General features: G+C 37.2%; 1 protein-coding gene across 3 annotated transcripts in view; it reads left to right on the top strand.

Annotated features, from left to right (window-relative positions):
- LOC114147999 (potassium voltage-gated channel subfamily C member 1-like) overlaps positions 1-13,638 on the top strand; it is a 69,630-nt gene that overhangs the window by 22,950 nt on the left and 33,042 nt on the right. For all 3 annotated transcript variants that reach the window (XR_003596177.1, XM_028022875.1, XM_028022874.1), the window contains exons 2-4: positions 9,131-9,262; positions 9,665-10,526; positions 11,624-11,836. Coding sequence is in view for 2 of the 3 variants with exons in the window: in XM_028022875.1 (XP_027878676.1) it covers positions 9,131-9,262; positions 9,665-10,526; positions 11,624-11,836 (1,207 nt within the window). In the remaining variant the exon portion in view is untranslated. The remainder of the gene's footprint in view (positions 1-9,130; positions 9,263-9,664; positions 10,527-11,623; positions 11,837-13,638) is intronic.

The following is a 13,638-nucleotide window of genomic DNA, read 5'->3' on the forward strand; positions in this document are numbered from 1 at the left end:
ACCAAGTGTTTTGGGGAAAAACCCTAAAAATATGTTGAGTTTTCTTCAGGCAAATTTTGAATATTTCTTTGAGAAAGAACCAAAGCATTGTCCTGTTGAGGTGCACACTACTGAGTGTGTCAGTGTGGACGGGCAGCTGTATTAGTAATTTAGTCCAATGCATTTCCCCTCACTTTTATCTTTACAAGAAACAAGACGAAAAAGACGGGTGAAGATATGCCATTATGCCACATACCACCTCAAATATCTGAGCAATATTTTCATGGTTTTAGGCAATCATAAAAATATTTATACATATTTATAAATATAAAATAATTAATAAAAAGGGAGATGTTTTTCAGACAGAAATAAAACTGTGATATAAAATGTGTATTTTTTGTATGTTTTTTTTTTTCTTTTTTGCAACAATAGCTTAATTTTTGGCCATCTTTGTTTGCTGCATTTGATGAGCTCTACCTTAGAGGTGGAATATGTGCTGATACTTATTTCTAATTTTATCTTTCTATTTGTGATGTTCTTGTTTTTGGTGTTATATTTAGATTGCTGTGCATAGATTTTTATAGCAGCATTCAAAAAGCTGCTGAGAAGAATAGTACAATGGTAATTTTTGTTGTCACTGGGGTTAAAGCAGACAAAGTAACTGAAACAGTTTTTTTTTTAAACTCAGCCCACCATCTAAAAAAGACACAACTGCAAACATCCTTTTGTCAGTGATTATTAGTTAGATGATTATACTATGTCACTCATTTGGTCAAAATTGTCTCATACAATTTTTACACATGCAGGTTTACATCTTGGGCATTTAGGTAAAGACAAGGGTGTGTGTGGGTGGGGGAAGGGGGGGAGGAGATGCATTACAGAACTGCTAAACACAAGCCGAGAGCTCAAAAGTCTAAGACAGTCAAGTTCCAGAGGAGGCTGAGTGGTGCATGTCCAGGTCTGCCATTGGTCTTTATCTCCTTCTGCAGTGGCAGGAGGTTCATGTCAACCTGGAACCAGCTACATTACAATTTGTGCTATTTTAAAAGTAATTGCATGACTATTGCTATGTTGAAGTAATGTGTATTATTAGATTTAATAACTTTTTAGATATGTTTATAAATTTGACTGCATGTACGTCTCTCAACTATTTTCAAATATTTAAACCTGTCAGTGACTTGCAGCAGAACTCAACAATGATTTATGTCTGCTCGCTTTAGAAATTCTTTAACCTTCCTCTGGTGTTAGCTTTCTGCTGCCATCTGTAGTGTTAGCGGGTCATTTTGGACCCGTGTATTAAATCAGCCATAAAATACCCTAAAAACAATCTTTTATCATCCAATGTTTTTCTTAACTCTTGTTTAGCTGGTTGGGCTCCCTCATCCATGCAAAGATTGGTTTTAATATTTTTTTGTGGCCCCCTGGGCCTTTGTTTTAACAATGTCTAAAAATGTCCATGGCAACACGTGGAAAGACATTGATGAGACGTACCCTCGTTTTCAATGTCTAAAAAGTGGTCAAATGAACCTTAAGAGAAGAAGGCAACAAAATAATCAGTTAAAAAATTGTCACAAGTGATGTTGTGACCCTGCAGTCCAGTAGTCAAATCGAGGACTACACGTTTTCCTTGGTTTTTTTTAGGGATGCCGCTTGCAGATTTGCCTGTGTAAATCTGTAGGTTCCACGCATAGCTTGTTTTAGCATCACAGGCTGCCCAGATTTTTATGCCATATTTGCCTGGCTTGCTGGGCATGTATTGCCGGAATGGACATTTTCCTCGGAAAGGGAGAAAACGTTCATCCACTGTCACCTCTGGCCCTGGGTTGAACATCAGTGGAAGGAGTTGCACCCATCTCTCCCAAACATCCCTGATGGGAGCAAGCTTGTCAGATTTTGCTCTGGTGTCTCGATTGTCAAATCTGAGGACTCTTGAGATCATCTGAAAGGTCCGAAGAGACATTGTTGCCCGGAAAATATTTCTGCCCGTTGATGCATCCCAGAGACTCTCAGTTGCCTCATTGCTGGATCTGTAAACTCCAGCAAGGAGGAGAACACCAATGTAGGCATCCAGGTACGTCTCATCAATGTCTTTCCACGTGTTGCCATGGACTTTTTTCCCCTCAAGGTTTGTCATAGCAATTATGACTTTTTTTAGTGACAATGGCAAAACAAGATCAAAGCACGTCTTGATGTCACGTACTCTTGTCACAGCAAACCTCGTGACCCCAGGGGTCATTTTGATGATGTTTGCAGCAGCTGTCCTTCCATGCACATCAGGAGGAACTGTGCTCCAACGGATGTTGCCACGTTTGGATTGGAATGATTCAGCAGGAGCAGCTTCAGCACCAGTGACCTCCTCTTCAGACTGATCAGTTGTGTCTGTTTCTTCCAATTGGTACTCCACATCATCTTCGTTCTCAGAGGCCTGCTCATCTCCATCGCTAAAATCCTGTGTGTCCTCTGCCTCATTTGCAGCAAAGATGTGATCCAAAGCTTCATTTACAGTGAATCTTCTCCTCATTGTTGCATCCTGTGAATTGGAGATGTGTACTCTGCAAGTCACCACCTCTACACTCAAATGGCTTGACAAACCTGGACATGTCTCCCTTTGTTTGTTCTCGCAAAAAGTCAAAGAGAAAAGCCCCTAAATGAAGCTCAAGTGGTTGGAGGAAGAGGCTGTTGGTTGATTGTGTGTTCATGATTTAATTTTTGGCATTTTTTATTGTTTTATAATCAAAAATTTTAACCGGGTCACAAATGACCCGAACACCACAAAAGTCTTTTTTTTTCACCAGAGCACTTTATAATTTAGTAAAAAAAAGTTTTAAAAAAAATTGATTTTACTTTGTTTAAATGTAAGTCCCTGACAAAGTCAAAAAGTTTCAACGCAAAAAACAATTGTATGAAGTACTTTTATGCATGCTAAAGCTCAAAACGGGTCCGTAGGGACCCTAACACCATAGGAAATGTTAGCTATTAGTCAAAGAGCTGCTATGGCCCAGTCAATCACCTGACTTTGAAGTGAGGATCCCTGGAACCCTGATGATTTGAGGATGACAGTTGGAATGAGTCAAAATCACACCTGACCAATTCAAGTGACTTGTTTCTCCACAAAGGAGATGTCTTGAAGTTGTCATTACAAAAAAAAGACTTTTATGTTTTACTTTCATCCATTTGTCCTTCCTTCCTCTCTTTCTCCTTTTCCTCTTCATAGCATTGTAGCAGACTCCATTATCTTGTGCTATTCTTGTCATCCCAGAGGTAATGTAGTGGTCCTAAATGCCCCTGGAGGTTCATATGCTAAAAAGTGGCATGAAAAAGATGGAAAAAAGGAAGAAGGTAAAACAAAAGAAGAAAGCAGCCAGACTGAGTTAAAGATATGATCACAGATTTGAATGGTCTTTAGGCATTTATTTATAAATGATCAGATGAGTTTTAAAATGCATTTGGAACTAAAAAAGAAAAATATTTTTTATTCAAGTAGGGTCTGTTATTACACCATTTTTGTAAAATTATTTATTGTACTGTATGTAAAGTAAATGCTTGGCCAGATCCAAAATTATTTTGGAATGCCTGACCCTTTATATTGTATCAAGGGTTGCATATGAAGCTTAGTCCTTTGTGAATAGTTCCAGTTACACAAGAAGACAGTGAGGTCTGTTTCTGATAGACCTTTTATTATTTTAAAGGTTTTTATTGGCTCTAGTGGTCTTTATTTAAAAGTGGTCCGACAGGAAAGTGGGTAATGAGAGAGGAGGAAGATATGCAGCAAAGGGTCATCAGGCGGGAATTGAACCTGTATCAGGTGCATTGAGGACTGAGGCCTCCATACATAGGTTGTGCTTTATCCCAGTGCCACCGCAAAATATGAAATTCATTTTCTGGTTCGTCTGTAAAGCTGCGCTTACATTAAGCATCCACTACAGCACAGCGGTCCTCAGTGTTCAGGTTATTTGTTCACCTGTATAAATACACCTGCCCTGCTCTTCCCTGACCTTCGCTCTTCGCCGCTACCAGGCAGCAGCTCTGGGAGGAGAAAGGCTTCCATACTCCAGGCATCGCGCCAGTAATTTTAAGGATGCTTATTGGTCCCCCCAAAAATGATAAAAACCCAGAAATTACTTGCTGGGTTTTTATCATTGCTGTATTTAGCGACATTTCAGTCAGTAAAATTTGGTATTGGCCAAAATTGGAATCGTCAGCTTTTTAAAGATTGGCAATCTGTGATCAGCCAGAATCACAATCGGTGAACCCCTTGTGGGTAATATACTTCGCCAAAGTCCACTTGGGCTTAGCAGAAGTGTAGAAATAGGATCCCAAATGGGTGAAAGACAGATGTGAAGAATTGGAAAACACTATGCACTCCAAACCTTCATCATGTGTTTGAAGGAAACAGGGGAGGAACAAAGGTGGAAGTGGGAGTATTGGGACTGGGGCAAAGCATGGTTTTCTCTCGGGCCCTGTTGATTTTGAATTTCTTTTACAGAAAGTCATTACAGGGAAAACTTCATACATCATTTTGATATTAATTTCTTAAACTGTTTTTGTGAGAGTGTAAAAGAAAGGTATTTGGTTCTTGTTTTCTTTAGAGATATCACCATGATTTGTAAACAAATGTTTTCTTCCCTATGTGGAGGGGAATAAAATTGACATCAGAGTCTTATTTGTGAATTTCTTGTTGCATTTTTGTCTATAAAGTTACAACCATTTATAATGGTTCCTTTTCAGTAACAGCTGAATTTAATTAGCTGAATTATAGCAGGAGGAATGACCTTTAATACTGTTAAATCGAATGTTAGTACATTTTAATCATGACATGATAAAAAGCTTCCACTGGAAATATGGCAATGTTCACAGAGCAAGGTGTGTCTGTTGCAAAAAAACAAAACAAAAAACAATCAAATGTAAAGTATTGAAATAATTTTGTTTCACTGTACACTTTACATGTGCGAATACATCTAATTTTGCTCTGTATTCAGCAAGTCAAATGTCTCCAGCAATGACGTTGGAAAATATAGCTATACTTTACACTTAAAATAGTTTTGTTTTTGTTGTAGTTGTACTTTTTAGCAGCACAAAAACTTAAACAGTGACCAGCCTGGAGGACTGTGTATCTAACCAGGTGGTCAGCAACACAGGAGCACCACAGTATCAGAGATGGACAAGAGGCCGAGTACAGAGACCCGGTGGAGCGCTTTGTGTCATGGTGTGAGAATATCTCATCTTAAATGTGAACAAAACAAAGGAGATGATTGATGATTTCAGGAGGAACATGGTTAGATCAAACTCTATTTCCATCATGGGTGAAGAAGTGGAGGTGGTTGAGGAATATTAATACCTCAGTGTTCATCTGGACAACAAACTGGACTGGAGAATCAACAGTGAAACTGTCTGTAAGAAGGAACAGAGCATACTGGACTTGTTGAAGATAAGATCCTTCAAGGTTTCTAGCAAGATGCTGCAGACCTTCTATCAGTCTGTTGTTGAGAGGGTCATCTCTGCTGCCATCATCTGTTGGGGCAGCAGCATCAGAAGCAGGGACCTAAAAAGACTCAGACCTGATAAAGGCTAGTTCTGGTTCTGTTCTGGTTCTGTTCTGGGGATGACTGTGGAACCTCTGGAGATGATTATGCAAAGAAGAATTTTATAGAAAATCAAGAAAATTATGGACACCCTTGGCTATCCTCTTCACAAGTCTTGAGAAAACTGAATATCTTCAGTTAGAGGCTTCTTCAAATTCACTGCAATACAGACTGCTACAAGAGAACATCATCATCTACAGTAACTCTTTCAAGAATCTGAATTAATGAGTTACAACAACATCTAATTTCCCTTTGGGATCAATAAAATATGTCTGAATTAAAATATTTTAACTCACCAGTTGAACTCTTGTATATTGGAGTGAAGCTGTTTGTGGCCGGTACTGGATTTATTCCTTCATTTATTGTTTTTTTAATACCTAAGCCCTTGCAGGGTTATTTATAGGTCATAACTGAACAAGAGACTGATTTACCTGGCTATTATTTCCTGATAACCAGGTGTTGCCCCAACATGGTAATTTTGATCTAAATTGCTAGATTTGATAAATTTCCCTCAGTAATTATTTATAGGCATTTATAGGTATACTTATTGTCTTTGAGTTTTTAAACATTTGAAACACAAATTTTATGATAATTCCTGGTCATCTCTCTCTTTACACTTAATTGAAAAATAAATAAATAAATAATGATTCCTCATCTCTGTATCAGCCAATGAGGAAACTGGTGTATCTGTGTACAGTTGGTGCTTCAAAACCAAACTAAAATCTTCTAAACTAAGAATCTCCAATACTTGCATGAGCTGATGATGGTAAATATCTTACATTGACACATTTCCAGTGATGCAATGACCCATGTGATGCAATTAAAACATTTATAATTTGATCCACAGATCGGTAGGCCACTCTGGGATGAGTGTCTTGCCTAAGTGCATTTTGAAATATGGTGTGGAGAGAAGCTGAACTCACAACTTCCCAAATGCTAGAAAAATACTTTTTTCCCAGCTGAGCCACAGCTGCTCAGATGTGTATGTGTGTGGGGGCGTGGGGGTGTGTGGGTGCGTTTGTATGTGTGTGTTTATATCTAGGGCAGCTCTATATAGCGGTTTTAATTTAGATCATCATAATAAGAAATGGGACCTAGTGTTCTCTCTGAGGGCTAAAAAAAACACTTCATCAGCCTGTCTTCATCACTGACCTGACAGACACACATACATATGTTAACATGTAAGACTTTCATAGTCAATGCAAACATCCAATGTATAGGCATGCTATGATCATACCATCACTCAAAATCTTGATAACACTTTTAACAAATGAAAAATATAATAGATGATAATGATAATGGTAAAGGTATATGACACCTGGTGTTCAACCTTTTAAATCTGGCCTGATACAAAAATGATTTACTTTGACCAGCAGTGTTAAAATCTATTTATCTAAAATTATATTTTACCTAATTCAAAGCTCTTCAGACTTTGTCAATTCTCATCCTGATGAATGTTCCTCAGGAAAACAAAGCGTGTCATGTTTATGTTGATCAGTTTCCTCTGTAAAGTCAGACCTTTTGTTTGCATCAAACTAATATAACACATGAAAGCAGCACTATTAAGTCTTATTCTAACTGGAGTTCATAAGATGACTGTTTCCTTTTTGTAATCCGCTTTAAAATCTGTTTCCTTTTTAAATTTTCCTCCATGATAGGTAAAACACAGTTATGTTGTGTGGGATTATATGCATAATAGTATTTCTGGCAAATGTTTTTGTATCTAGAGAATACGTAGAGAATATGTATCATTATACATATTTAAGTATAGTTTTGAATAAACCTTTCAACAATGCACACTCACAATTCACTTACTATATACACTCTTGTATAAATATTTCATTATGTCTTGCAAATCAGACCATTAGGATTCTTTGGACAACTATAGATTGAAGCAGAAATTATTTAAAATAAAATTTTGATTTTGACTTGAATCATGGCCCCAAAACCATCATGAGGTAGTGATGTAAAACTGGACTGTTTATTTCAGGAACACAACCTAGCAGAATAATTTTGAAGGAGCTGAAGTCTTGGTAGTTTCTTTTGATAGATCTAAAAGTTAGTGATACATTTAATAAGAGAGAGAATTTTTTTTACATTAATCAATTTTGCTGCATCTCTTTTCTTGGATGAAAAAAACATGATCTGACATCTTTCTTACATGTGAACCATAGTTTGCCTCTACAGTAACCCTAAGAGCCCAGACTCTCTGTACGAAGGAAAGTGTAGAACAAGTGTGTCATTTTTTTCACTCAACATTGACAAAGAGTATGGACAGAGTTTTAATGTACATGTAGCTGTCCTATTTCATTATGATGCATTCAGGTGACAACATAGCACCTTTCCAGCAAAAAAAGTAAACATTGTGAATGCCTCAGCATTAATGCTAGAACTAAAAGTCATATTATTTTCTTGTAATGTAAAAACTGACGCTGTCAGGGATGCAGATCTTAAAAGTATGGTTCAAAACTTGCCTAATCTCAGATTCTTCCCCCTCCACTCCATTGACAATAAGGTATGGATTACTAGGGTTATACATAAAAATCTCTTTATAAATCTAGGACCAAGAGCCCATAGCAGCATAATCTGCCGAAGAGTTATTTTTATATGTAATATTGTACATATTAGCACCGCATGCCCCCTATCAATACTCTGGTTTGATTGACTCTGGTTGTAGTACAACTCCACACCATCTCAACAGTCAGCACATTTCTTTTTGACAATAATGTTATTACTGTAAGTATTGTACGTCTTTAGCTAGCCTGATGAAATATTATTTGTGTGATTTATTTGCAAGAATTTCCATTTCTAAATTAAAGATATTTTGCAGCCACAGATTCGTAATTATGGTTAGATCTGAAGTTATAAGAGATAAAAGTTGCCTGATTGTCATATTTCCTAATCTGTCGAGGCATTGAAACACAGTGAGTAAAGGTGGGTGAGGTGTGGCAGGAGGCATTAGACTGCAGTAGACTTCAAAATACCAAATCTGGCTGCTGCAGAAAAACTACGAGATGGTACAGTATATGACAAACCTAATTGTCTTTCTGCATATGCATCAGTATTCTTAATGTAAGGTAATTATTCACAAAGTACTTTTTTTTTGGTTATATAATGAAATGTTTTAAACACATCAGTGTCGTAATCCTGGATGTGTTTACATTTATTTGTTTTCTTTTTACTCTCTTTTTGCAATATGTTTGCTGAACCTCTGTCCTTATTTTTAGGAATCAAATGTCAATATCAATATTTCTGTTCCTTTAGTATGTAGCAGATTTCAACAGTCAGAACATTTCTTTCTGACTTAGAAGTGTTTCTGTTTTGATCAGTATGTAAATTCTGCCACCTTTTGGCAGTTTTTTGTACTGCATATACTGCAATGACTCAAACCCTCTAAATAACCTGCAAAATATGAATACTAAAATTCTGCTGAAAGACACTTATTCACAACATGCAGTATGATTTTACAATGGTGTAATTTTTTAATGTTTTAATGTAGAAATTCATAAGCTTGAGATGCAAATGTAACACATTTTTGGTTTGCACTGTCTTTGTTTCTCTTCCTGCAGTATGTGGCCTTGGCCTCGCTGTTCTTCATCCTTCTCTCGATCTCCACCTTCTGTTTGGAGACCCATGAGGCTTTCAATACCATCTACAACAAAACAGAGAATGTCACTACTGGCAACGTAACACATGAGGAGGTAAGGTGACAATATTAATATTAAGGCTATAGTGGATAACAACTCCTAAACTACTCATTACATCTCAAAGGTATTGTTTGAGGTTTGCATTGTCTTTTTTCTTTGCTGGAAGAGGGAACTATATGCAGTTGCATCTACTATCACCACAGTATCTTAGAATACACATCAGTGCATGTTTTTATGAAGATGGGGGAGCATAAGTCATACGTCTACAAAGTTGTGTTTAATTTCCACTCTGTATTTAATTAGAGCCAAAGAAAGAGCAACAAACTAAATAGTACTTTATACAGTTATACCATGAAATATAAATAACATCATAGACACTGTAGAGAATCAGAAGGTAAATGCATTTCTCTAAGTAAGTAATAAACTCCTCTAATTCCTTTTTTATTTACTTTACAGATTGTATATGAAGTTGTGACAGATGGCTGGCTGACATATGTGGAGGGTGTCTGTGTCATCTGGTTCACCATTGAGGTGGTGGCCCGGGTCATCTTTTGCCCTGACAAGGCAGAGTTCTTCCGTAGCACCCTTAACATCATAGACTTTGTGGCTATTGTTCCCTTTTACCTGGAGGTAGCACTTAGTGGCCTATCCTCTAAAACAGCCAAAGATGTGTTGAGCTTCCTACGTGTGGTACGTTTTGTCCGTATCCTGCGTATATTCAAGCTAACCCGCCATTTTGTCGGTTTACGGGTTTTGGGCCACACTTTGCGGGCAAGTACCAATGAGTTCTTGTTGCTAATCATTTTCCTGGCGCTGGGCGTCCTCATCTTTGCTACTATGATCTACTATGCTGAACGTATTGGAGCTGACCCTAAGGATCCAACTGCTGCAGCCCACACCAACTTTAAGAACATTCCCATTGGCTTCTGGTGGGCTGTGGTGACAATGACTACTCTTGGATATGGAGATATGTACCCGGAAACATGGTCGGGAATGCTAGTGGGTGCCCTATGTGCCTTGGCTGGTGTGCTAACCATTGCTATGCCTGTGCCTGTTATTGTCAACAACTTTGGGATGTACTACTCGCTGGCCATGGCAAAGCAGAAGCTTCCAAAGAAAAGGAACAAGCACATCCCAAGAGCGCCACAGCCAGGAAGTCCTAATTACTGCAAGCCAGATGCTCTGGCAATGGCAACTGCTTCTCCACATAGATTAATGGGCAATGTAATTGGGCCAGGCTTGGTGGAATCTGGAAGCATGATAGGTACTGGAGACTGTCCATTGGCACAGGAAGAGATCATTGAAATAAACAGAGCAGGTAAGTTAGATTAGATTAAATATGCATGCTTCAGAATGTCATGAAGGACATACCGGACATTGTGTGATGAAATTAACATAATAATAATAATAATAATAATAATAATAATAATAATAATAAATAAATAAATAAAAACACAATAATGACACATCTGTAAAACATTATTAGTTTAATGGTTACACTTTCTCATTAATAGATTTTTAAAAAGTGTTTTCAATACCTTTCACAATTAATAATTGGTAATAATGAAAACTTGGAGATGTTTTTTGCCAATCATAATACCAAATCTTGCTATTAAATCTCAAATAATGTATTTTGCAAAATTGTTTGGTGAATCCATTTATTTTATGCTCCATTCCTTTATAGGTTATTTGGGTAATAACTTTTATCAGACACAGTCTATGTACCTGGGAAATAGACTGGAATGAAAATTAGTATTAAAAAAAACTGAATAGAGAAAAGTTAATGGACTTTCACTGTATTTCTCAGGGATGCATGTCGGTGTCTTAAAGGACATGCAGTGAGGTGTTTTAGCTTGTTGAAAAATTAATAAATAAGTAATCTAAGAAATAAAACAATATTTCACTTAATAGCTGAACATTAGAGCTTGGTAAAACTTGTTAGAAATTCTTATTTCAAATATTGGCAGGTGTTATTTGGAGCTGTGTGTCTTTCTATTGTGTATCATGAATGGGTTGTTGAGAGATGTTTTTTTGTTTTTTTTACAGTGTATAAAAATTACAACAGAATAAAAAAGCTAGTCCTAAATCAGTGTAAAGTTGAGCCATCTAGATCAGATTCTATGTTGGATTCCAATTGTGACTTTGGTTGGGCCATTCCTAAATGTTAATGTCACTTCATATAACTAAAATATTAGTTTTCTGTTTACTTACAATGACTTTCATTTATTTGTTCTGTTGAAGTTGTTTTGTTCTCAGTGTAAACTACTTTTTTCTTTTCCTCTCTTCCCAGTTGTATTTCATAAGTTATATTTTTATTTTCACTTTTTGTAGTAACTGTTATCTGTTTTTCACTTTCATTTTGTCACTTTACTGATGTTCCATCTCTCCCTCCATCTTCTTCACCTTTTTTCTAAGACTCTAAGCAGAATGGTGATGCAGCTGCCAATGCAGCAGCTCTGGCCAATGAGGACTGTCCTACCATAGACCAGGTTCTTGGGGATGAGCGCAGTCCAGTCACTGGAGGACTTGGCTCTAACACCAGCCGTGAACGGTACCCACACGACCGTGCCTGCTTTCTTCTGAGTGCTGGGGAGTTTCAGCGAACCACAGATGGGAACGTTCGGAAAGGTAAGCGAGCAACAGGAAAAGGGAACCTCAGTAAAAACAGTAAGCTTTTACTTGATGCATGTTCCTGACAAAATGATACATGTTAATGGCACATAATGGTACAAAACCAGATTCAAAATGTACTGACACACTCAGAAAAACATATTTATACTTAAAAATGAAGTAATGTTTCTGTTAATATACCTTCTTTAATACATATAAAGACACATCTTCTCACAGTTTCCTGCCTAGAACCATTATAAGGTGTAACAGCTCAGCTTCATCAGTGTCACTCCCTTGAGACCGCTCAACTTTGCATGCACTATCTTGTGGCACATAAAGAGTTGTTCAGATTTCAATGGCATTTGGTGGTCTCTTTGCCCTGAGTAGAAGTTTATAAAGATCAAACTTGAAGTTTGGAGTAATTAAACTCAGCTTTAATACTTCAACCTTAATGTGCGATTCATGTTTATCAAGACTTTGGCAACAGGACAAAAAGTAATTCTTAAACTCACACACTTCAGCAGAATTAAAATCAGGCAGATATAAGAGGCTAAAAACAGTCAGAGAAAAGAGCTCAGCTGAGTTAGTTTTTTGGTAAAGGAGAATGATTTGTTATGTATGTCCCATCCATACCATTACTTTAGTATTTTGGACAAGCAGAGGACTTTAGTGACCTTCAATCATGGTGAGAAGAAATTCTTAGATTTTCTATTTGATCTGGTCTTTAACTGGTTCTAAAATTATTTAAATATAACCCTAAATGTTTCACCAGATCATCAGTTATTTCTAAAGATAAGATAAGATAAGATAAGATAAGATAAGATAAGATAAGATAAGATAAGATAAATGTTTATTGTCATTGTCACAAGGACAACAAAATTCAAAGGGTGCCATCAGTCGGTGCACATGCCCAAAAACAAAAAATAACTGTCTCACAATTCACACACAACGCAAGAATCAACAAACAACTGGCAAAAAAAATAAAAATAAAAATAAAAAATAAATAAAAAAATAAGAACAGCCACATTCTCACATACATCATTTATGATGATTAATGGTTGTTTTTGATTGCATTTAGTTTTGTTATTGCTATCGGGTAGAAACTGTCTCTGAGACGGTTGGTTCTGGTTCTGGTTGCTCTGTATCTTCTGCCTGAAGGCAGCAGTGTGAACAGAGAATGTCCAGGGTGAGAAGTGTCCTTTGTGATGTGTTGTGCTTTTCTTAGACAGCGGTCGCTGTGCAGGTCCTCCAGTGAGGGGAGAGGGCAGCCAATGATTTTTTTGGGCTGTATTCACAACCCTTTGGAGAGCTTTCCTTTGAGCTGTAGTGCTGCTGTTATACCAGACGCAGATACAGTAGGTCAGTATGCTCTCTATGGAGCACTTGTAGAAGGACACCAGCAGCTTCTCCTTGATGTTGTTCCTCCTGAGAACCCTCAGGAAGTACAGTCTTTGCTGGGCCTTTTTTATCAGCTTGAAGGTGTTCATGTTCCATGTGAGGCCCTGCTCAATGTGGACCCCCAGGAAACGGAAATCAGCTACCCTCTCCACACATTTCCCCCCAATGGTTAGTGGTGTAATGTCCATTGGGGGAAAATGTGTGGAGAGGGTAGCTGATTTCTGTTTCTTGAGGACTAAGAATACTTGGAAAATATTGCAAAAATTAAGAATAAATAAAAAAATTTAAGATACAGAATCAAAAAAACCATAATTGTTAACCATAACTTGCATTTTCTTTCTTTTTTTATCTTTATTTTCTGCATCACTTTGAGAAAGCATGGCACTAATTTAGACACTTTTACAAAGATGAAAGAGTGCTTT

Source organism: Xiphophorus couchianus, chromosome 7 (genome assembly GCF_001444195.1).
Source record: "Xiphophorus couchianus chromosome 7, X_couchianus-1.0, whole genome shotgun sequence".
NCBI classification, from domain to species: domain Eukaryota; kingdom Metazoa; phylum Chordata; class Actinopteri; order Cyprinodontiformes; family Poeciliidae; genus Xiphophorus; species Xiphophorus couchianus.